Consider the following 23,193-nt stretch of genomic DNA (forward strand, 5'->3'; position numbering starts at 1 on the left):
ACTGTATTTCTTTCCTACTTCTCATGGCAGCTACCTTGGGCTTAGAGCAAACAGTGCGCCTGCTTCTTCAGAACAGAACCAATTCCTCCTTAGAGTACCCAGCAGATGGCTGTGGAATCACCACATACTACAAGCACTGGAAGACATCCCTGCACAAAGGGGAAGGCGATGGTCCTCCAGGGTCACAAAAAAATGTCCTTCAAAGGAAGAAAAAAACAGAAAGGCCAATGCAACCTCCTCACTTGACTCCCTTTAATTAGTAACCATCTGGTTTTGAGAACTGTCAACCAGCGTAGAGCATTTGGCAAGATTCCTCAGCTGCTGCTCCCCTAACTTCAGTTCTTCTTGCAAATCCTTTATGCCCCAAGAAGCCAAAAGAAAATTAAAAGAAAAGCAAAAGAGAAAGCATGCAAGTGAAACTGAAGAGCAAAGACAGTATAATCTAGCAGACCGGGCAAGATATCCCTGAGTTCTGCTTCCACGTCAGAATGAACTACAAACTGCGCTGGCCGTTCAACAGCCAGGAAACCTATCGCTGAACCAACCGCAGAGGAGGAACTGCAAGACCCCAAGTCCCATATTTCAAACAAGCTGCTAGAAACCCCTTGACATGTCCCAGAAGTCGGGCTGTTTGATTCAGTGTCCTGGTCAAATTCCAACTTAAGCAATTACCTTGTATCTTTCTAATTCCCCTCCTTCACTTCAACTTCTTCCTTGTCCAAGCCACTGTGCAACTGCACTGTGTGACTGTAGTTGAGTGCTCCACTCCAGTTCAGTGTTCATCCACCAGGATAGACAAGGATTGCCTTGCTAAAACAAGTTTGTTGTTCTCTGTGGACAAGAGCTGCAAAACTCTTTATTGAGTCTGCCCTGATTCTGTCCTGACGCCACGCTCCACTCAGAGGGCACAGAAACACTGCTAACCCCGGTGACATGGACAGTGCTGCCCCAACAAGGATTAATGCTGACCCATCCCCACGTTCCCTCCCCCATGCATGGCAGTACTGGGAGTTCTCAAACAGAAGAGGGCTGTTCTCCACTGAGGAGGCTGCAGGTGCAAAAGGAGCATTTCACAGAGCTTTCAGATAGAGCAAAGAGACGTGCTAATCGTTCTGCTCTGCAAGCTCCCAGCCTGCCTTGCTATCCAAGTCACAGAAGTTCAAGTTATCAGGCATGCTCTGCCAGTATGAGTCTTTTCACTCTTTTCAGGGAATCAGCCACACTGGTAGTAAAGCACAGTGACAGGAGCTGGGCTGCAGCACTTCTGCGAGCACGGCTTGCCTCATTAACATTCAGCACATGGCTCAAGCAGCTTTTAGATTACTCCTTCCTGACTCTGGGACCTCATGCGTGAGTCACAGGCTTGCACATTTGCTTCTCCTGATCCCTGCAAGCCCCCAGCACATGGCAAATTCTGTTCTGAACAGTTTCTTTAATTTCTGCATGCACACAACCTTCGTCTCACTTTTGCTAAGAAGCAGAGTCATCCCCTACCCCCGAACATCACTGTACTCACCTGGCTCACCACCTTCCTTTCTCACAGAGGCATTCAGATGTCGCTATACCCTCTTATAAGCAGGTACAGACTTCCCTACACCCACAACCCTTCTACTCATTTTCACCTTGGTTCTCATAAGGTGCTGCTGCCCATGTAACATGTCTACAAGCCAGCTCCCTTTCCCTTCTCCAAACCCAGAGTAACGGTACGGGGGCAGTTAAGGGAGTTGGGGATCCCAATGCTAAATAGCTATAGGCCAGAATAACCTAGGAACAAGCAGGGGCTGGGTAGTTGTGGCATACAGGCCTGCACCAACAGGTAGGAGCGGCTCTCACAGCTATTCTACGTGGTGTACCCTTGTTCCAACTATCTTTTTTGCAGAGCCTCCCCCCCAGTAGTCCTGCCGTCTGCCCCAGGACAAAGAGGACAGGTATAATTTCCCAGTGCATTTCCATAAACTCATCCTGTGAAGTAAAGGAGTCTAACCCAAAACTATTAGATCTTTCCATTCTACCTGCCCTTGGCATTCATCAGCATGTCAGAGCAGCAGAGCCTGTAACCTCATTGACTCCTGACCTCTGAGAAAAAGAAAAAAAAAAGAAAAAGAAAAAAAGAGTTAAATACCTTACTAGAGCATCTGAAACCACTGGGAGCCAGCACCTGCTTAGCAATCTGAGCTGTTTCCCAGGGGCAGATGAACAGGAGCCCTGATCTGCACTGAGCTACAAGATATTCTCTCTTGCCTTCCCAGGAGATGCATTAGACATGTGCTTGGCTGGGGTCCTCACTGCTGAGGGGGTCAAGAAGAGCTCAGAAGTTTCTCACACCCAGCTCTTTTAGGAGAAGAGAGTGCCGGTCTGACACTCTGGGGAATGGAAGTCCCCATGCAGGGAACAAGAAAGCACATGAGCAGGCTGCATGGTGGCAAGTGAAACAAACACAGGTGGGTAAGGCCTGTAACATCTTCCTGTTAGTCCTGACACATTCCGTTTACACCTAAGAACCCACAGACCTTTGCTTTTGACACTGTTCCTATTTTGTGCTTCCCAAACTCAGCTGGAGAAAACAATGTTATTCCCTCAAACTATCCTCTCCATTTCAAACCACAGGAACCCCTGCACAACACCTTCATCTCCCATGCTTTCTTCTCCTCCAGAACTATTCTTCCTTGTCTGTTAGCATTATGCCAACACCAATGAGACTTCAGGCAGAAATCTATTTCTTCCCTCCAGCTCTTAGTTAACATATGGACTTTAACTATATTTCCCATTTTCATGTCCACGTAAGTGTCTCCTCCACCTGCCTCTCCCCAAGAACGTTACAAGAGCTCTGATAACACCTACATCCACCCACCTACCCTGGCAGCGAGGGAGGGAGGGAGGGAGGGAGGGGCGCCTGATCCATCTCCCCCAGCTGCCCCATCCCACCTAGCCAGCAGCCACCTTTGCTCCTCAGGGCGCTGTGTGCCTTGGCACTGAGCTATTGGAGGAAGCGCTGCTAACACGTCGGCACAACACATCGCCAGGGCTGGATGATGCCTGCAGGCTTTGGCTGCAGTGAAAGACATTAGAATTCAAGGATGGACACAGAAACAAAGACAATTCACAGAGGTGTGAGGGGTTCTCTTACTTTTCCAAGTGCTCTGCTGATGAAGGTCTGTCATCAGTAGTTCCGCAAGGTGCAGCAAACACTGCTAGGAAGCCTTGTAGTAACCTCAGCTGGTTCATAGACCTATACAGTAACAAAAAAGGAAAACTGTCTAACAAATCTCCACAGCCTCAAAGATCTAGCCACTAGAAAAGCAATCACTTCAGCAAATCACAAAGTGTCCGTTTCTCAGGAGAAAGTGGTAACAGAGAAATTCTTCAGTATCCAGCCAGCCAGGTGAGAGCAGGCAAACTAATACAATTTATTCAACCACAGACCTTGCAGTCAGACTTCCAGGAAAGCTGGTAAACAAAAAAGCTCAGGCAATTTGTCTAAAGATAAGTCACACTGGTAGCTGCACCATTCTTCTCACAAGTCCCAGAATCTCAGCCTGATGCAGTCTATTAAGGTGGGGAGACCGAGTCCTGCACAACATCGATCTTGGATTAGCAAATTCAAAATCAGAATCTGCTCTCAGACTGATTATTTTATCTGAACATTCAAAATTCACCAATCAGTAGCTGATATTGTCCAGTTACAGAGGTTTCAGGAAATAAAATTTTCCTTGATCGTTACTTTACACCTCAGCTTTTCAGTGCTCACAGAATGTTAGGGACTGGAAGGGACCTTGAAAGATCACCCAGTCCAATCCCCCTGCCGGAGCAGGAACACCTAGGTCAGGTCGCACAGGAATGTGTCCAGGTGGGTTTTGAAAGTCTCCAGAGAAGGAGACTCCACAACCCCCCCCGGGCAGCCTGTTCAGTGCTCCGTCACCCTCGTTGTGAGAAAGTTTCTTCTCATATTTAAGCAGAACCTCCTATGTTCCAGCCTGTACCCATTGTGCCTTGTCCGATCACTGGATGTCTCCGAGAAGAGCCTGGCTCCATCCTCCTGACACTCCCCCTTTACGTATTTGTGAACATCAATAAGGTCACCCCTCAGTCTCCTCTCCTCCAAGCTAAAGAGACCCAGCTCCCCCAGCGTTTCCTCATAAGGGACATGCTTCACTCCCTTAATCATCCTCGTGGCTCCTTGAAGAATAAATCTCCAGCCCTCACAGCAGCAAACACCAATATAATACTGAACTGAGTATCAAGGTAGGTAATGTTTGCTTTAGTTTGCAGACACACCAAAGACAATGAGTTGCCCACCTATTCCATTGCTGAGAAAATCTTACAAGAGGCAACAAGAAGGTAGAGATTTGCATGATCTATTCTGCACAGCATTTTGTAGGGGGACCTGATGTGGTAGACGCCCGAATTCTAACAGAAGTAGGCATAACGGTACGCTGATCCCCACGCAAAGACTGGAAGTGCAGGCCTGGCCTGTGTGCGGGCCGTCCGTAAGAGCAGATGCGGGAGGAATTAAGTTCTGAAGGACTGGTAATAGTTCACGGAGCAGACATGACATCAGGCTCTTGGGATAGGCACAATAACGTAAGGGCAGCATCGAGGCTATCACAATGCAAAGAAGATATATGAAGGACTAGAAGTATAGCCCTGACAGAGCCCACAAGACTGCAGTGTCCAAACACACAGCTAAGCACATCAAGCATAACTTGACCAGAAAGAAGCCCCAAGAACTCCCAGGAGAGTTCCGTGCATGGGCAGCCGGAGTGCCACAAGCACAGACAGTTTTTCTGCTACTTGCAGAAACCTGTATTTCTCCTCAAGCTCAAATGATGCAAGAAAACCAAGTAATTGTCTCAGCAACAGACTACCGACAAATGCTGCAGAAGGGAGACAATGTCCCTTTAAATGTTACTAAAGTGTTGTCAATGGATCTGCCATGGTAGAAGAGTTAATCCCCCCCCAGCCCCTCTCCGCCACCGTGATGGGATAATTAGATGCGAGGGCTCAGCACAGATGATGCTCCAGTCGCTTAGCAACTAATGGTTCCCATGGAAATGGCAAAGCAGAGCCTTCGGAGCAGTAAGTGAGCAGTGCAGCAGGGCAGGGAGAGATGCCTTAAACTCCTGCACTGATCCTCTCCTCCAGAATCACTCAGAGGCCTTGAGGTATTAGTGCAATGAGAAGGGGGTGCCTTAAAGATACACCATCCCTGTTCCAAGCTGCGGCAAAAAGAAAAACATTTTTTTTTTTTTTAAAGAGACTTCCAGTGACACGGCCTCATGATCTCACTGACTCTCCGCTAGCAAGAACTAGGCTGAATCACACAGAACTGCCTTTTGCAAAGGCTTGTGCCCTAATACTCTGGTTGGATACTGCTGTAAGAAACTGAATATGATTCCAGCATCAGGCCTCACATGCTGGGGTTGAGAGGTGAGAACACACACTGCTGCCTTTAGATTCTTGATGCTGTCTGGTAAGAAGCCATGTACAGGCATCCAGTTTAGCCCTGAACCAACAGACAAAAAAGGTTGCCTATTGATTCTGCAGCTCTATAGTGCACGCAAAGTTGTCACTGGCTACAAAACCTGAAGAGTGTCACCAGATGAACAGAAATCAGATTTATTAACCTTAGCCCAAGTCTGTCATAGAATGGCTTGGGTTGGAAGGGACCTTAAAGATCCACCCAGTCTGTACTCGTGTCTGGGACTGCCCCGACCCAGGTGCAGCACCTTGCACTTGGCCTTGTTGAACCTCAGCAGGTTCACGTGGGCCAACTTCTCCAGCCTGTCCAAGTCCCTTTGGATGGCATCCCTTCCTTCTGTTATATTGACTGCACCACTCAGCTTGGTGTCACCTGCAGACTTGCTGAGGGTGCACTCGATCCCATTGTCTCTGCCACTGATAAAGATATTAAACAGTACCAGTCTCAAGACAGACCCCTGAGGGACACCGCTCATCAGCAGCCTCCACCTTGACATAGAGCTACCTGGTGCTTCCTTCAATGCGACACATTTCTACTGCTTTATTACTGCTGATCCCTGCGCAAAGTCACCATCCCACCGTTCCCAAGCACAACAGCCATGACCTGCATCTCTTCTAACTAAACACTGCACATGCTGGCAGCGCAGCTGCACTGTTGTAAGCTGTGATCGTGCCCTCATAAGCTGAGCAGGGACAATCACGCAGTGAGTCATAGAATGGCTCAGGTTGGAAGGGACCTCAAAGGTATCTAACTCCAACCCCCCGACATAGGCAGGGATGCCACCCACTAGATCATGTTGGCCAAGACCCCATCCAGCCTGGCCTTGAACAGCTCCAGGTTTGAGGCATCTACAGACAAGCGCTGTCTGTATTCTGATAAGAGATCACTGGGCCAGGGCATTAGGTGGGGTTCTTGATTTGGTACCAGGTGGTCTTCCCTGAGCTAATGCCCCAGGGCGGTACATAGGCCATCACGCAGCCGAACCAAAATCCTACAGCAGGCGGTCAGACCTGTGCATCAGCAGCATCCAGCGCAACGAATGCACTCCCCCTCACATGACGTGGGAGGGCCCGCATCGTTTTCGGGTTGCAAATGACATTGTGGTAAGGCTTTTCAGATGCCTCAAGCTCCGAGGGCACCGCAGGGTGCGCGAACCCACACCGCAGACACGCCCTGCTCTTCCACCCTCCCCTCCATCCCACCCTGCGCTCGTGCCAGGCATCCCCCCGGGGCCGGCAGGCACCCCGCCCGTCTCGGCCGCCTGCTGCAGCGCACGGAGCCGCCAGCCTCCCGCTGCTGCTCGTGCCCCGCCGCTTGCCGCCTCTGCCGGCGGGAAGGACTCAAAATGGAGGCCAGGCCACCCGGGCACAGGCCCCTCCCCCGGGCAGCGGCCTCAGCTCGCGGCGGGGGGCAGCCGGAGGGGCCCGGCCTCGGAAGCCCCCTGCGCGCCGCTCCCGGCCCGGGCCGCAGCCTCCGCCGTGCCGCGGCGCGGAGCCGAGCGGGCCGCGGGCGGCCGGGGCCGGGCCCAGCCCCGCGCTGCGCTCGGGCTGCGGCGGGCAGCGCCCCCTGGCGGCGGCCCCGCGGGAGCCCCGGGCCGAGCCCCCCGCGCGTCCGCTGGGCCGGGCGGGCGCAGCCCGGCGCGGAGCGCTGCCCGCTGCCGCCCCGCCGCTTTCAAACGGGGGAATCAAAGGGAAACGCCGCGCTTTGTGCCGCGGGGAGCGGCGCTGAAGGGGAGCGGCGGCGCGCTCGGCACAGAAGCGGTCGCTTCAGTCGTCCGCCAACTCGGCTTTGAAGTGGTTTCAAAAAAATCCGGGAGGAGGGGCAGAGATCCGAGCTCGGCTCTTGTACTGCAGCTTCACAGAGCCAAAGGATGTGGGGGGTACGCGCCTGCCCTGCCCCCACCAGCAAAAAATACTTCTCTGTTCAGAGAGAACGCAGCCTCGGAGCGTGAAGCGAGCGAAGGCGATGCCAAGCCGCTGCGCTGTGCCGGCAGCCGCCCGCGTCTCGCAGGTGCACAGGAGGTACCACGAGTGCAGCTCACCGGCTGCCGACCCGTGCGCTGCGTTGGCTCTCCCCGCTGAGAAGCGCCCAGCAGGGCAGTCCCACCTTGCGCTGACCACCCCTCACAGCTCCTGAACCGCAGCTAGGTGCGTGCCACTTGGTCGCAGCAAAGTCACGCAGAGAAAACTCATGGTAGCATTGATATTGTGGAATTACAGCCCAAGATTGACTTTGTCCCACAAACTGCTAGAATCCATCCCACAAGGCATATTCAGAGACAGCAATTACTATTGCCTGTTTCTCCTGCAGGTACCGTACTTCGCTGGCAGGAAATGCTAGCAGTAACATGCAGTTACCTATAAAAGAGCCCTACGGTTTGCAGAAGGAAAGCCAAGGTAACTCCCAATGCTAAGCTATGTGTTCACAAAGCCTCTCTAGAGTTCCTGGGGTTACGAGGCGGGAGGGGAGCTAGTGAGACTGGTGTTCAGTAAAACTGTCCCATCAAGCCACCTCCACGCAGTCAGCACCCACCTGAAAAAAGTTGTCTGTGATGAATCCAGATGCCCCGATCCAAGGCACCTCCAGCTTGCCGCCTTTCTACATCCTCAGCTCCATTCATGATGCTGATGCTGGCTACTTTGGCCTTCTGCACGTCAGCAGGTTCTCTTCTGTTTCACCTCCTGAGGCTGGAGGGTAGGAAGAAAAGCAGGGGTGGTTTTAGGAGACAAGCATGAGCTTCTGGTTAAACTGTGTGGCATAAAGAATCAGCAGTGCTAGATTTATTTGCTACAAGTTGACTCCATCAGTCTGATCAAGATCCATCTCCCCTGCAAAGGCAGGCATAGCAAGATGGAGCTGAGGGGTTATGACGCCTTGACCATGAATTGGGACCATCATATAAATTGACCATTTATACATACCAATGGAATTGCAATTCAGCACAAGAATGGCCAAAAGCAAAATAAGGCTCTGAACCAGTGTCAGGTGAATTCACTAACTCCCCAGGGGATACGCAAAGTATCAGAGCATACTCCTGGTTATCCTCCTGCAGTCCTGCTAGACATGCTCTCCCCAGGGATGATTTCTGAAAGCGGTGAAAAGAACTGTTTACTGTAGTTTTCAGACAAATTACTCCTTAAAGGAGTCTTCTTTTTCCCACATTACAGCCTCACACATTGCCTTCCTCGCTTTTAAAAGGCCATGCCTGGCTGAAGGGCAAGCAGGTCAAGACACTTTATCCCTATGCAAGATTTAGCTACTTCAGAACTTCTTTCACTCTAAAAATACTTATGTTGTTCTAAGTTTATTAATATAACCACATCCAGTCTAACACTCTGATGCAAGTTTATTGAAGTATCAAAGGTTATGTGGGTAGGTGAGGCATTAATTGAGAGCATATACAGATAATCATGGGCTTAATGAATTACTATGCCTCAGCTGATGCACGCTAAACTACATGCATATGCTGTATGAGAGTTTCATTTCAAATAGAAAGGGGAAAGCAACTTTGTGGTACAACAGGTCAAGTGACAGGTAGTAAATTATTAAACTATAGTAGTTGGATTGTTTGCAACATATCCCAAGTCAAATATCAGGCTCCAGTGTCAGGAAGGGGAAAGAGGTTTTGATTGGGGCGCTCTCAAATTTTTTACGAGGAAACCAAACCACCAAGCACATCTTGTTTATACCTAAAGAATTTGACAGGAAGCATGTCTGCCTTAACGACTGAGCTCTTCACAGGAAGGTAGAAAAAGTTTTGCAACTGTATTCTTTCACATCTACCAAAAGCAAAGCCATACTGACCTGGTATTTGTGAAATACCTAATAAAAACTACGCAAACCTTACTGCAGCATAGACTTCCAGGCCTGTTTTTATTGAAGAGGCAAAGCCAAGCATGCAAAATCCTCTTCTACCCTTTGAAGGTTACCTTTACAAGAAAAGCCTGGTTTGGCGTTTGACTTATTTTTCAACAGCTTGTCTCAAAAGATGCAAACGCTCAAAAGGTGATAATAGTGACAGTAAACAGCACAGGAACACTTGGCCCAAAGCACTGCATTGCAATCCTGCAGTTGGGAAAAGCATCTTACCCATTTTTCATCACCCACCCACCAAAAAACCAACAACAACAACTTGAGGCCAAACCTGTGATGAAAGGTTCGCAGAATTCATTTTTAAGCTGAGATTCTCCCAAAATCATGATGCCAATGTTATGGAGCAACCTTTTTAATCAATTGCCAAAACCAGCCTCTTTCTGTCACCCTGCTACAGGCTGACAGCTTGTCCCTTAACAAGTCTACAGCTATGAGCATAATCTGTATGCTTCTACAAAACGGCCAATATGCGTACTGAGTCTGAAATCTAATTTCCTGCTGATACATTCCCCCCCTCCCAGCTTTAGTAAAATGTAAGATACTAAAGCCCCCTTTAGGGCTTTAGTAAAATATAAGAACAGGAAACAGAGCCTAGGAGGTAGTACCTCTTTTACTCTCGATCAGCTTGCTTACTCCACCAATATTAACTATTTAGTCATTGGAAGGGTCTTTAATAGGTATTTGGAAGTCTGAAATAGAGATGAGCCTTTCACTCACCTGTGTGATCCCCTTTAAAAAAAATCACTCGGCAATACAGAGCACTTCATACTAGTAGAATTCTTTGTGCTGCTCTCACAGATCTGGCTGCATGTAGCATCTGAAGATTACTTTGCAATAAAATGTACTTGAATTCTCAGAGTAAGTAATTCTGGGAAAGCCTGCATTTAAAAAATGGCCTTGAAGACTGGGATATGGCAGAAGAACTCAAACTTGCCATCACTAATGATCAGTTTCTCCAAGGTAAAGGTCATACAGGGATTGATTGGCTAACTTTCTTTTAAAAAGATTTGTCTCCAAAACTCAGGTGAAAAATCTAATCTAGAACTTACTATTTACGAGAGTTTATAAGTTAATAAAAAGACCATTTTATTTCACTTTATGTTTAAAATGCAACGTTAGACATTTCTTATTGTAATTATGTACCAAGTATGCATCTCTCCTATTTTCTCCTGCACATACTCTTAACAGCATCTCTCTTAAGAGCCCAGTCTCTTCCCTTTAGCTGCCATTCATGAGTCCTTATGCCCATATCTAAGTCCCACTCTCCTGAAGCCCAAAGGAAGGAGAGAAATCTTGGTGTGCATAATGCAGGCCCTGGTCAGCCATTAAGCCAAAATTAGTATTTTCCCAATCCAAATTCTGTGCGTTGTACACCCTGGCAGAGAGAAGGATCTAAATCCTATTGATTCACCACATTGTTTCTGGACTTACAATGTCAACCAGCTACTGATGAGAAACTGAGCTCTTGCATGCTGAATTGGCAAGCTGACCCCTGGCACACTGGTGTGCACTCCCAGGGAAACTGACGGATGACCACGGTAAGTTTGGGGCATGGTATTACCCACAGAGGCTGGTGATATTTTTAGGGTATGATATGGGAAAGGGGCTTTTATTTTGCTAAGCGGAGAGTCTGTGTCTAGACTGGAATTTTTCTAATCTTCAAGTTTGTCCCTCTCTCAAGGACAATGATACAATTACATAGCTGTGCCTGCTGATATACTTCCCTCCCAATGCTACCTTTTGGGTAGATAAACTTGGGAAAGGAGTGCTGCTGAAGGGAGTAATTTACACTCTTCCGGCTTGTCTCACTGAAGAGAAAAGTAAAATATCAGAGCTGAGCACAGCTGTTTGGGCTAGCTGTAGTGGCGTGAGAACTCGCAGTCATGCATGCTGTATGCAAACAATGAAACAAATCACACCACTACTTAGAGAGATGAGAAGGCAACTGGCAACCTTTGCCTTGGAATTTGCATTCCGTTAAAGCTTCACCAGCCTGCTTCTAGGCAGCCGGGTCTAGCAATGGTCGTCAGGCAGAACCACTGGAGTGACGGTTTTTCTTCTCCTTAGAGCCTGATGTTCAGCCTCATCTGTGGCTGTGGGTAAACCCCAGCCCGGTGTGCCCTGTCACAGGAAGCGCTGGCATGGACTTACCCGGATCCGACAGTCCAGTAGCCTTGGTCACCGCTGCCACAGAGACTTCTCCAAACACATCCAGGGACTATTCTAATGCAGGCCGTACTGAGGAGGATGTGCTGACATCTTTCAGCAAGGCTTAAAAGGTACGTGAGGGAACTGCTTAGGAAGTCCTAACTGTCATACGTGCTTAGCAATCCTGCAGGAAAACTGAGCTGGTTCAGCAGTTCTATAAGCAGCTGCCTCCTGCTACAGCACGGGTCAGTCGACGCACAGAATCTGTTTGATGAACAGGATGAGAGCACAAAGCGCAGGAATAGAGGCTGAAGTTTTCTTCATCGGTAGAACAAGGGCAGCATAGCTATTAGCTCAGTGAGGTTCTCAGCCCTAGCAGGAGAGGTTATTTTTTCCATCATCCACTCATGACTAGGCCTCTTGGCTGAGACCAGGAGGAACAAATTAATTCAGGAAAGCACTGCACCTCCACTAGCAACAGGGCTGAGATCTGTCCAGCTTCCTATACATGGTCTGCCACATCCAACTTCCCCCAAAACAAAACAGGTTCTCTCTATTCCTCATTCCACCAAGGGCTAATATACCCATATCCTTTTTTGCTCTTCCTCTCCCCAGCTTACAGAGAATGAAGGTGACTCATGTGCAGACATCCCGTTTCCTCAGAAGATGCTGGAAACTCCCAAACTGAAGGCGATGCCATTGCCTCAGAAGTCAGAAATCCACAGATCTCAGAGCATGAAGCTCAAGCACACCAGGCAGATAAGCACCAAAATTGAGGGAGGCTGGCCCCGTCCCCCCCTTAATTACTCCATTCTAATCACCCTAGCCCTATGCAACAGCACAAATGGCAGCCTGACTGTACAACAGATCTACCAGTTCACACGGTATCCGCTGTTCTCCTACCTCCTAGTGTAGGATGGAGTCTTTGACGTTTTTCTGAAGAGCAAGGATACAGCATTCAGGACTTGTTCAATTCTCAGCTCTGCCTTTGGCTCAAGATGCTGCTGAGCAAACTGTTTCCCCTCTATTCTTACTAGGGAACATGGGTAGATTGCAAAAACACAAACTTGGAAGTCTTGAGACCCAGCAGCGAGACCTGCTTGGTTGCAGATCCTTAAAGAAAAAATGTCTTTTGTCTTGCAGTCCTTAGAGACAAAATGAAGTGCTCATCCACTCCAGCCATCCACACAGGTCAGGGAGGAACCTCTCCTCCTTCCTGCACTCAGATACGATGTATTCTCTAAATTATTGCATTTTATTCACGGCGCTTCAGCTCAGTGCAAATCTCTTCTCTCTGCAGGCAGCACTTTCCATTTTTTCAAACAGCCCCAGCGGGCTGGAAAAACACTATCCGACACAACCTGTGCTTCAGCAGCAGCTTTGAGAAAACAACTTGTTTTGTGTGCAGAAACGGAAACCACAAGTCACAGCTGTGGAAACTAACTCCAAAAGGGCACCAAAAGTTTCACGAGCCTCTTGTGCCCAAAGAGGCTCTCGACTTGGTGAGGATACAGAGAGGGCCAAGCTGAACACTTGATAAAGAGGATCCTACCCAGAACAGAGGCCTTATCTGCTTTTACCTATACTTAAGCAAAGGGATACCTGAGTTGCTATGACCCTCCCATCCCCACAAGCAACAGAGGGGCTTCTGCTTGCTTTCTCTTTAGAGAAGTCCCTTCCCTGCTTCACAGGCAAAGCAACAAGAGGCTACTGTACTATGTTCAGGCATAATTCTATTCTTTCCACATCTGGAGAGAAACCTTTCAGTGTACCTCAAGGAAAAACTTACTGGCTCCTCCTCACAACTGAGTTGCTGCTGCAGAATATTGCTGGATGCTTCTCCCAAGCTGGGGAACAAGCTCAAGCACAAGGCACTCAGATAGGGTTGCCTATGACCGCAGCAGGCATCCAAGCCAGTACGCAGCCACTACACCACTCAACACCAGGCTTATGAGATTATACTAGATAATTAGATAACCCCACAAGTAGGTTAAGTCAGCAGACCACCAAAAAAGCATTCTTAAATGAACCTAACATAGCTAGAGAAGCCAGGCTAAATTAAAACAGAGTCCTAATCTTAGCATCGTTTTGCTTAGCAATACAACACCTGTCAAATTAATATGGATTAAGACTGACTGAGGCTCTAGTATCAGTGCCTGAGTGCTCATTATGGTCCAAATAACTATCGCAAATTCCTCTCTGTATCTTTTGCAGAACTCATTAAATCTCTGTTTGGTCCGTGACTCCTTGTGGCTCCCTGCTTCTGGAACATGTGCTAGCACATGTTTTCAAACCAAGCTTATTTGCTCAGGTGCTGCTGCAGATAGTTTCCAAACAAAGAACATGCCGTAGAAGAGCAGCGAGCATCACGATATAAGGACTCAAATTTAGAAGTGGGGAGGAGAAAGAAGACCATCTCCTTCCCTTCAGTAAAGCACTTTTTTGCTCCCAGTTCATCAGTAGTTGGACACATCTCAGGCTGCAGAAGCATTTTGACATGTGGCACCTTCAACACCTTTAAAACTTAGTCCACCAGGCAAGCCATTGCCTCCAGGCAAGCCATTTTCTTGCAGTGCAGAGGGCTAAACTGCAGGGGAAGGGTGATCTGAGACAAAGGGTCTCAGTCTACAGGTCAGAAGCTGAACAGAGAAAACATCAGCTGGCTGAGTGAGAAGAGCCAATACCATACAGACATTATTATAAGCTGTTGCACTTCCCTGAGGAACTGTAAAAGCATCAGACAAGGTTCCACAAAACTGCTGGACAGCCTGCTTTGCAAGGTGCTTGGAATGTTTGCAACACTCATTTAGCAGAAATCAATGAGCACTGCAGAGCACTAGGACAGCTATCCTGGAGAGGCAAGGACATGACATTAAAAAAAAAAAAATAGAGCTTGCTGTTGTGTTGTTGACTTACTTGTCTCTCCAGCAAGAGGTACAAAAATCAAGTCCCTAGGCCAGAAGTCAGGCAGGTAGCACATTTGTAGCATTCAAGAAGAGCTGATTTTTTGTATCTTCTTCATAGCTTCTGCAACAATTGTTTGAGTTGCAGCATGCAGTTATCCACAGAGTGCCTCAAAAGCTACTGCCTCTCCCCAGCTGCACAGCAGGAGCCAGGGCACCCTGTTGGCAGGCGACAAACAGCACATAGTCGTGGTGCAAGTTGTGAAGTTCACTGAGCTGTATTCTACACCTGAGGTACGCCGGGAGGACACTAGGCGACAGCCCACCTGAGCCTGCCCAACAAAGCAGGCCGGGTACACCTGGAGCTCGACGCATTTCACCTGCACATCCCCAGGAGCGTAAAGAACGGACGTGTTACTCGACCCCTAGCCTCAAGTCTGAACGCACGCGCTAAGGCAACAGCTTCCCGACCAGCAGAAGGCACAAAAACGGTCGCGAAGGCAGGGCCTGCGTAGCTGGGCCCAGATTTCACCCGTCCGGCTCGGGGAGTCGGAGGGCAGCGGCTCGGTCCCCACGCACCGCCCGCGCGTTCCGCCCGAGCGGGGTGTGCCGGCAGAGCGGTCCTCGCAGGCCTGGCTGCGCGAGGCGGCAGCACCGAGCTGCTTTCCTTAACCCGGGGCTGCGGCCCTGCTACGGCCCCCCCCTCCTCCCAGCCCCGGCCTGGAGGCGGGGCGCCTCGGGGCCTCCCGGCCGGCCCCGCCCCGGCCCCCGCCCGCCGCCGGCGCCTGCGCGGCCATGGCGGTGCACTACTGCGCGCTGTGCCGCCGCACCTCCTTCGCCGGCCGCCGCCACCTGTACGGCGCCGCGCACCGGCGGCGGCTGCGGGAGGCGCTGGGCCGGCTGCAGGAGGAGGTGGGCGCGGGGCCGGGCGCGGGGCCGGGCGCGGGGCCGGCGCAGCCCCCCCACGGCGCTCCTGTCCCGCAGGTGGCGGCGGCCCGGGCGGCGCTGGGCGGCGCGGCCGTGCGGCGGTACGAGCCGGCGGAGCACGAGCGGCGCGTCTGGTGCCTGTGCTGCGGCCGCGCCGTGCGGCGGGACTGGCGGCGCGGAGGGGTGGCGCTGCCGCAGGCCGGGCTCCTGCACCACCTGGCCGGGTAAGCGCGGGCCGGGCCGGGCCGGGCCGGGGGCGGGGGGGGCGCCGAGGGCGGCCCCGCTGACGGCGGCCCCGCAGCCCCGAGCACCGCCGGGAGACGGCGCGGTTCTGGCGGGAGAACCGCGCGGAGGCGGCGCTGCGGGAGCGGTTCCTGGTGTCGCCGGAGGACTACGGGCGCTTCGCGGCGGAACTGGCGCAGGCCCTGGGCGCCTACGAGGAGGAGGAGGAGGAGCGCATCCGCCAGGTGGGGGCGGGCGGCGCGGCCCCCCCGGCCCCCCGCAGTCCCCGTCCCCCCCCCCCCGCCGCCCCTCACCGCCGCTCCGCTCTCCCCGCAGATGGCGGCCCGCATCCGGGAGGCGGAGCGCAGGCAGCGGGAGACCGTGCAGGCCGCCCTCGAGGTTGGTGCCGCGGCCGGCAGCTGAGCCGTATCCAGCCCTGGTTGCGCCCGCTGGCCCGGGCCGTGCGAGCGCTGGCAGGCGGCGCCCGGCCCCGGGGGTGCTGGGGACGGGACCGGGGGGGCTGGGGAGCGCCGGGGGCACGCTTCTGCTCAATACCAGAAATATTGTTCCTTTTTCCTGAATCAAACTCAGCCTCACACAGAGCCAGAACTTTGTGCGGGACCTTCTGTCTGCAGCTCCACCGCAGCACCCACAAGGTAAGGATGCGACGTTGCTGCCAGCCTCCTGTCTGGCTGCTGCTCCGCACACCGCTCAACATCCGGGGCAATGCAACAGCAGCAGTGCTTCGTGCCTGCTTCTGCTGTTGGCTGGAGCTGGAACTACCCTCACTCACCTGTATCTTTCATCCAGATTAACGTTTTTTTAAATCTAAACTATAGCAAGCAACATATGCACAGAAAGAGTATTCTCTCATCCACAAAGAGGTATGTAAGCAGTAATAGCCACAAAAAGCAAGCACAGTAACTTTTAAATGCCTAACGTTATCAGACACCAAGAACGCTTCTTTTTCTTCTTATCGGAAGGCTTCCCAAACACAAATACAGTGCTATTTCTGGCTCACCTCTCTTTGTGGCTCCTGTGTTTCAGGGATTCCTCTCATAGCGCCGAGCAGCCTGGCCCAAGCAGCATGCAGACAGGACCCGATTTAAATTGGATGGAATCAGGCCAGGCTTTGACCTTCATTGGCCACCAGGTGGGGGCAGTTATCACCTGATTTTGGTAACAAGCGTGACTTAAATAGCTGCAAGTTTCATTAGCATGTGTTACAAAGCAAAACAAGGGGTTGCAGTTGCCCCAGTGAATCTCTGTTGCTGAAAAAGGCAGCTTTGCAGTCAGGCACACAACTAGCTTAGAGTTTTAGTCAGCTAGCATTAACTTCAGTTTAAGAAAACATTCTTTAAAATACACTGTAAAAAAGCAAACACTCCTTTAAAGACAATGGAGAAGAGTCTCCCTCTTTCTGCATCAGGACTTAGTACTGGAAGGGAAATTCTCAGGCATTTCTTGTATACTGGAATGCACACGATGTACAATCTTTGTTCAGAGATAATCTTAAAAGCATTAGTTTCTAATTAGTGTTTCCTGTTTCTCATAACAGGAAACAGAAGGGAAAGGAAATGTTCACACAGGTAAGTTGCCTGCTACTTGACTCATTTACTTACTGTGGTACTTAAAAGTCTTGAGTTACAAGTGTAACAGGGAAAACTTAAAGCAATTTTGGAACAGTTACAATATGACCAACAGGTGCTCACTCTCTTGCTAAAGTACTGACATTCTAAAATAGAAGAAAACACTTGAGTACTATGAAAACTCTATTGGCACTGCAAAGCCTGTGCACTACTGCTGGGCAGACTGTGTGGTTTTAGGTGTGATCTGTCATGGCCTTAACCAAGGCAGGCCAGCTTCTTTTTCTTAAAAAATGGAAGAGAAAGACAAGCTGCAGGTACAGGGGGAGAGGCGATATTCTTCCCGACCTCAAGCTAGGCACTTAAGATATCTTCAGTGGTTCAATACATTTTCCCTATGACTTCTAGGTGCAAAACCTCCCTGGCTGACAGAGGAAGACGAAGGGGATGGAAGTGAACAACAAATTGGACCTTCATATGAAGAATTTCTAAGGCAAAGTGAGCAGCTTGTATACGTTTCAGTTAACTTCAAATTAATTCCAGTGCTGCACTAAAGAACCAAAAGGATTTTTAAAAACTAACTGAATAAATTCTTTTAGAGGATAAGCAGAAATTGAAAAAGCTCCCAGCAGACCGCGTTGGTGCCAATTTTGACCATACCTCTCAGACAGGCGACAGCTGGCTTCCTTCCTTTGGACGGGTTTGGAATCACGGCAGGAGGTGGCAGTCCAGGTAAGTTTCAGGGTAGCATGGACTGACACTGGACTGGGGGTATGCAGCTTCCTTCTTCAGGCTACTACTAATGGAGCAGGTTTTGTAGTAGCGAGCGTGCAGAGAAAATTTTCCCACGCAAAAGAAAGGAATTGCTTCACACAGTGCTCAATCCAGGCAGAGAAAAATACACTAAGGTCTCTGTCTTGTCAAGCTTGGCTACCTTTTCAGACTTGCGTACCTGTACTTTTACACATACTTGTTGCACTGACACTTTCAATTAAATACACTGGACATCTGCGCCGACTAGCTGAAGAGACTGCTGGGAACCACAGTTCACTGAAATAACTGAAAAGGTTGAGGGAGGTTCTGTTCTAAAATACCATGCGTAACACTGTCTCACTTGTTAGATGAGGGAACTTTCATTATCTCTTTAAAGGCTGTTGCATCCTGACATCTATGCTCTCTTTCAGGCATCAGTTTAGAGCTGAATCAGGGGAAAAGAAGAAGAAAAGGTGATGAGAAGAGGACCACAGAAGAAACCAAGCTCTGACCTTTGTGGAAAAGTAGACGCTAGTTAGCTGTAGCTTTGCCAGCGCCATGTTTGACATACATCTAGATGCCTTCAGTCCCCTGACCACAGAATAACACTACGAGCTGAGCACTGTTGCTGAAAGCTACTTTGCAAGGGGATTCACTCCCCCTGTAAAGGACATACTGTGTATGATTGATTTCTGAAGTCACAGACTACACAAAGACAGCTATGCCATGTCTTCATAATCAGAAAGCTCAGCTTACACAGTGTACACTGCACGTAGCGTGACATCTCTTTATTTCTCAAAAGCTTAGTTTAAATAAAGTTTTTTAAAAAAGTCCTGTTAGTAGACCAACTGAAATTCATTTGGGATACAGGGCTACTTCTTATACCAACTGCTGTCCTATGCCTGTTGTTTTCATTTAACTTTTTGTGACTTAAACATTTTCTAGCTTTCAGAGAAAGGAAAAATCCAGTTCTGCCTCATGTCAAGGGCAACTGTAATTAGTCCTCAGCAGAAGAAAGGCTGCCTCAAAAACTTTCCCTATGGGTAGTTATTCCTTCTAATTTAAAGAAAATACTTTTACTTTATTTAGGGTTCCTAACCTACACTTCCCCTAGCCTGACTAAGGCTGTTCCCTTGTAGAGAAACACGTGGTCATGGCTTGTTAGAGGGAGTTTAAGTAAATAATTAAAATGCCGTACTACCCCCTTTCTTATCTGCAGTGCAAGAAATCATCTTCAATTTTCCTCTCACTAAAACCGTATATTGCTTGCATCACCTACAGCAGCTATTGATGTTAAAAGTTCTTTCCCTTTTCCCACCATAAAAGAATTTTTATGGTAATTTGCAATGCCATATAAATGAAAAAAGCTTGGCAAAACCTGGCTAATACAGGAAGATAACTTGTGACCCATACCAGAATCCAACAGCAAGCACGTGATAGTAATGAAAAATACACATTCTTGAAAAAGAAGCATGAAAAATTATTTCAATAATTTTATTGTGTGCATCTACATATATTGTTGAAGAGGTCACTGGAGAACCTGCAAAGCAAGAAGTCCCAAATCAGACCCCCAGTTCAAAGCAAACCAGCACAAACAACCTGGAAGCTCCGCCTAAACAAGGCGGCTCAGTCACAGCATGCTCTGACAACAAGGGAAGCATGCACCCACCTGCCCTATAGCTCACAAAGACAGGAGAGTGCACACTGCTTTCCGCCCATGGTGGGCAATACGGACATAACAGCAAATTGCTCTTTAATTCTGGAGAACTGCTGTTTCCGGTAACACTACCCTAAAAGTGATTCGGAGTGCAAGCAACATCCTCTGAACATACTGGAGAAATGACCAGTCCCAAACAATGTGGAACTGTGCGTCCCAGCATCCCACCACTGCTGCACATAGCTGTTTGTTAGCTGCTGACACAGTAAAACCCAGCACCTTAACGGAGCCCATGGTCTCACCTTCCTATGCATCCTCCCCCGCAGCAGGCGCATCTCCACCTTTTGTGTTTCTAGTGTAGATCACTTGGGCTCGGTGCTTGGACACCAGTTTGATCAAACCTGTGAAAAAGATGATTGAGTGCACATCTACTAGGGGTTGCTGGGGATCTTGTGCTGCCCTTGGCGATTCTAAAGCAGTGGGCCAAAAGATACGCAATAGGAAATACTACCAGGGTACCCAATACCTCACGTTAAAGGCACTTAAACATGTGATATTAACCCAATAACCACAGGTTCCACTAAAAAAAGAATTTGAGTGTTAACAGCACTTTGTTACTAACACATGTATGCAGGGCTTTCGTTCAAGCCCAGGAGCAGCTGCAGTGCAGCCTATCCCTCTGACATTACTTCCTTTGTACAGCCTTATTACTAAACACAGCAGAGTCCACTCCTTAGTTTGGTGCGCCTTTAAAATACAAGCTGAGGCAGTGGCTTTTAAAAACGCATGCCCGTTTGCATATTTCATGTGGAGCACAAAATCTTGTAGGTCAGCCCTTGGAAGGAAAAAACCACAACTTCTAATTCAAGCAGCTTGGTGTTTTGTCAGGGTTTTGAGTGAGCTTTTTACCTTTGCTGAGCAGTTCTTGGAGAGCAGCCCTAGCCAAAGAACCTCGAATCTTCAGTCTTTCTGAGACAACTGCTGGTGTGATGAGCTTGTAATTGGGTACTTCTTTACATAGCTTGTCATAGGTGGCCTTGTCAAACAGGACGAGATTGTTCAACTTGTCTCTCACTTTCCCCTTGGACCACTTCTACTTGAAGAGAAAAAAAACCCCAAAGCACTAAGCCATCTTCTGAGCAGTAACAAAAGACTGAGCTTTGGAACGTTTTAAGAAATGCACCCTCAAACGGGTCTGTATCACGCCACGGGCCAGAGGAGCGATGAAACGCACACGTTGCGGAGAACCCCTCCGGAACCTCCCCAGGCCGCAGGTAACGCCCGCTTTCACTCAGGTTTAACGCCATCCCCTGCGCCTCACCGCCGGCCGGACAGCCAGCCCCCAGGGACCCGGCGGACCCCCCCGGCCGCACGCTGCTCGCAGCGGGGCCGCGCCGCGGGGGGGGGCCTCGAGGAGCCCCGGTACTGCCCCGGTACGGCCCCGTCACGGCCCCGTCACGGCCCCGCCGCCCCCCCGCCGGGCCCCGCAGGCCCCCACCTTCTTCTTGGCCTTGCCACCGGACTTGTTGACCGGGTCCTTGTCCTTCTTGGCGGACTTGCCCGCGTCCTTCTTCTTCTTGTCGTCCTTGGGCGGCTGCGAGAGGAGAGCGGAGGCGGAACGGTGAGCAGCGGGGTCGGGGCACCGCCGCCCGGCGCCCCCCCCCCGCCGGGCCCCCGACCTCCCCCCGCGGCCCCCCGGCCCCCGCCGCGCTCACCATGCTGCGGCTGCGGCTGCTGCTGCTCCCAAGATGGCGGCGGCGAAAGGAAGCGGCGGGCGCGAGGCGGGCGCGAGGCCCCGGCGGGGCGGGCGGGGCGCGGCGGGCGTCACTTCCGCGGGCGGCGCCATGGCGATCTTCAGCGTGTACGTGGTGAACAAGGCGGGCGGCCTCATCTACCAGCTGGACCACTACGTGCCGCGCAGCGACACCGAGAAGACCTTCAGCTTCCCGCTCGACCTCGTCCTGCGCCCGCGCGACGAGCGCGTCGTCGTCGCCTTCGGGCAGCGCGACGGCATCCGCGGTGCGCTGCGGGCGGCGGCCGGGCCGGGCCGGGCCGGGGGGGGCCGTGCTTGGCCGGGGGGTGCTGAGCCGGGCCGAGCCGAGCCGTGCCGGGCCGGTCCCGCTGACGCCGCTCTCCCCGCAGTGGGCCACGCCGTGCTCGCCATCAACGGCGCCGAGGTCAGCGGGCGCTGCACGGCCGACGGCAAGGACGTGCTGGAGTTCCTGAGCAACCCCGCCAACTACCCGGTGTCCATCCGCTTCGGCCGCCACCGCCTCTCCTCCAACGAGAAGCTGATGCTGGCCTCCATGTTCCACTCGTGAGCCGGGGCGGCGCGGCGGGGCCGGGGGGCGCGGTGGGGAGGGCGGCGGTGCTGAGCGCCGTGTCCCCGCAGGCTGTTCGCCATCGGGTCGCAGCTCTCCCCCGAGGTGGGCAGCTCCGGCATCGAGATGCTGGAGACCGACACCTTCAAGCTGCACTGCTTCCAGACGCTGACAGGTACCGGCGCGCCCCTGCTGCTCCGCGGGGCTGCCTCGCGGCCCGACCTCCCTCACGGCGGTCTTTGTGCCTCCAGGGATCAAATTCGTAGTGCTGGCTGACCCCAGGCAAGCTGGGATAGACTCCCTTCTTCGAAAGATCTATGAGATTTACTCCGACTTCGCTCTGAAGAATCCTTTCTACTCCCTGGAGATGCCAATCAGGTAAGGAAGAAGCCCGCTTTTAATAATGCACCCTCAGCCCCTCTTCAAGTTCTACCTGGGCAGTAACAAATGCCGACACGGGCCTTCAGTAACAAAGCAGCACGCTGCAGGTACGTGACACTGATCTGCGCTTTGTCCAGTGCTGTTCTTCTGGAGAAATGGGAGATGCTTTTCCTTGGTATAATCCCTGCAGTCCTAACATAGCCCCAGAACCCGTAGGAGAAGCTTTAACTTTACTTGACAACCAGGCCAAGGATTGACAGCAGTCAGGTTGCTGGCGCTTGACTGACAGAATCTCTCCTTGAAGGATGCCAAGCCAGTATAGAGATATTGTCTTTCTTAGCTTGTTCTGTAAGTAAAGCCCCCCCCCTTCTTATTTTTCTGAATATTTCAGATGTGAATTGTTTGATCAGAACTTGAAGCTTGCTTTGGAGGTAGCAGAGAAAGCTGGATCGTTTGGACCTGGATCATAGAAAACATGTTGCTTGTTGCCCAGATTCCTTTCTCTAAAGAGCAGGGCCTTCTTCCCTGGCAAACCTCTCCCAGATCTCCCTCTTCCACAGCAGAGACCACATATCCCCAAACAGGCTTCGTATCTGCCAAGATAATGTTCTGGCCCATTCACAAAATTTACCTTAAACAATTTATTACTACTGTTTACTTCCGGGCCACAGAATCTTCTTCTGTTGCAGCTCCACTACCCTTGAGTAAGAAAGGTATGGTATAGGCTCTGTGGCCCTACTGCAGTCAATTGTTCCCTTTCATTTCATAATTGTATATATGTATTTTTCCTGTATAGCTCTAACTTATGATTTTACTAAGGGTTTCTGTGTAGAAGTAATAAACATTCCTTAGAGAGGTGGATGGCTACTTGTTTTCTGTTAAAGGGTAAATTGGTGCCAGTACCACCTCATGAGGATAACCTGTTTTAGACAGTTCTGCTTTC

At 50.7% G+C, this 23,193-nt stretch overlaps 5 protein-coding genes across 10 annotated transcripts in view; 3 read left to right on the top strand and 2 right to left on the bottom strand.

The window, feature by feature from the left end:
• BCL9L (BCL9 like) overlaps positions 1 to 16,701 on the bottom strand; it is an 88,375-nt gene extending 71,674 nt beyond the window's left edge. The window contains exons 1-3 of one of the 4 annotated variants that reach the window (XM_080567795.1): positions 16,574 to 16,701; positions 8,012 to 8,166; positions 3,128 to 3,229 (exon numbers count right to left, since the gene is read on the bottom strand). The gene's annotated coding sequence lies outside the window, so the exon portion shown is untranslated. Of the gene's footprint in view, positions 1 to 3,127; positions 3,230 to 8,011; positions 8,167 to 11,503; positions 11,636 to 14,416; positions 15,004 to 16,573 lie in introns of those variants that run through there. The other 3 variants (XM_080567798.1, XM_080567797.1, XM_080567799.1) reach the window with 3 other exon arrangements.
• Positions 10,882 to 14,423, top strand: FOXR1 (forkhead box R1; the record flags this gene model as incomplete). The annotated part of the gene is made up of 3 exons (XM_080568149.1): positions 10,882 to 10,890; positions 12,116 to 12,384; positions 12,801 to 14,423. The coding sequence occupies 3 exons, from the start codon at positions 10,882 to 10,884 to the stop codon at positions 13,027 to 13,029; spliced, it is 507 nt and encodes a 168-aa protein (XP_080424275.1). The 3' UTR covers positions 13,030 to 14,423.
• Positions 15,165 to 19,043, top strand: CENATAC (centrosomal AT-AC splicing factor). 2 transcript variants are annotated; one of them, XM_080567805.1, is made up of 11 exons: positions 15,165 to 15,315; positions 15,388 to 15,554; positions 15,632 to 15,797; positions 15,889 to 15,951; positions 16,144 to 16,208; positions 16,392 to 16,436; positions 16,600 to 16,705; positions 17,111 to 17,141; positions 17,547 to 17,636; positions 17,738 to 17,870; positions 18,323 to 19,043. In XM_080567805.1, exons 1-11 carry the CDS (start codon positions 15,199 to 15,201, stop codon positions 18,366 to 18,368), a joined length of 1,029 nt encoding a protein of 342 aa, XP_080423931.1. In that variant the 5' UTR covers positions 15,165 to 15,198; the 3' UTR covers positions 18,369 to 19,043. The 2 variants fall into 2 exon arrangements, with proteins under 2 accessions (XP_080423931.1, XP_080423932.1); XM_080567806.1 differs by lacking the exon at positions 16,392 to 16,436 and having other exon boundaries at positions 15,166 to 15,315.
• A 328-nt stretch (positions 19,044 to 19,371) lies between these two features.
• On the bottom strand, positions 19,372 to 21,388 carry RPS25 (ribosomal protein S25). Its single transcript, XM_080567809.1, has 5 exons — positions 21,264 to 21,388; positions 21,047 to 21,142; positions 20,458 to 20,641; positions 19,851 to 19,949; positions 19,372 to 19,431 (listed from the first exon to the last, which is right to left on the bottom strand). Exons 1-4 carry the CDS (start codon positions 21,264 to 21,266, stop codon positions 19,855 to 19,857), a joined length of 378 nt encoding a protein of 125 aa, XP_080423935.1. The 5' UTR covers positions 21,267 to 21,388; the 3' UTR covers positions 19,372 to 19,431; positions 19,851 to 19,854.
• Positions 21,364 to 23,109, top strand: TRAPPC4 (trafficking protein particle complex subunit 4). Of its 2 annotated transcripts, XM_080567808.1 has the most exons (5): positions 21,368 to 21,567; positions 21,691 to 21,865; positions 21,941 to 22,044; positions 22,121 to 22,247; positions 22,642 to 23,109. In XM_080567808.1, the coding sequence occupies exons 1-5, from the start codon at positions 21,393 to 21,395 to the stop codon at positions 22,718 to 22,720; spliced, it is 660 nt and encodes a 219-aa protein (XP_080423934.1). In that variant the 5' UTR covers positions 21,368 to 21,392; the 3' UTR covers positions 22,721 to 23,109. The 2 variants fall into 2 exon arrangements, with proteins under 2 accessions (XP_080423933.1, XP_080423934.1); XM_080567807.1 differs by having other exon boundaries at positions 21,364 to 21,865.
• The last annotated feature ends 84 nt before the right edge of the window (positions 23,110 to 23,193 follow it).

The sequence above is a fragment of the Anser brachyrhynchus genome, assembly GCF_964034855.1.
Source record: "Anser brachyrhynchus genome assembly, chromosome: 25".
Taxonomy (NCBI): Eukaryota; Metazoa; Chordata; class Aves; order Anseriformes; family Anatidae; genus Anser; species Anser brachyrhynchus.

Coding starts and splice junctions, on each gene's coding strand:
- TRAPPC4 (XM_080567807.1), top strand. CDS start 21,393: ATGGCGATCTTCAGCGTGTACGTGGTGAACAAGGCGGGCGGCCTCATC. Junction 21,866..21,940: donor CTGGCCTCCATGTTCCACTC/GTGAGCCGGGGC, acceptor GTGTCCCCGCAG/GCTGTTCGCCATCGGGTCGC. Junction 22,045..22,120: donor CTGCTTCCAGACGCTGACAG/GTACCGGCGCGC, acceptor TTGTGCCTCCAG/GGATCAAATTCGTAGTGCTG.
- CENATAC (XM_080567805.1), top strand. CDS start 15,199: ATGGCGGTGCACTACTGCGCGCTGTGCCGCCGCACCTCCTTCGCCGGC. Junction 15,555..15,631: donor CTCCTGCACCACCTGGCCGG/GTAAGCGCGGGC, acceptor GCGGCCCCGCAG/CCCCGAGCACCGCCGGGAGA. Junction 15,952..16,143: donor CCGTGCAGGCCGCCCTCGAG/GTTGGTGCCGCG, acceptor AATCAAACTCAG/CCTCACACAGAGCCAGAACT.
- RPS25 (XM_080567809.1), bottom strand. Junction 20,642..21,046: donor GTGGCAAGGCCAAGAAGAAG/GTGGGGGCCTGC, acceptor CTCTTCAAGTAG/AAGTGGTCCAAGGGGAAAGT. Junction 19,950..20,457: donor CCAAGAACTGCTCAGCAAAG/GTAAAAAGCTCA, acceptor TCTTTTTCACAG/GTTTGATCAAACTGGTGTCC.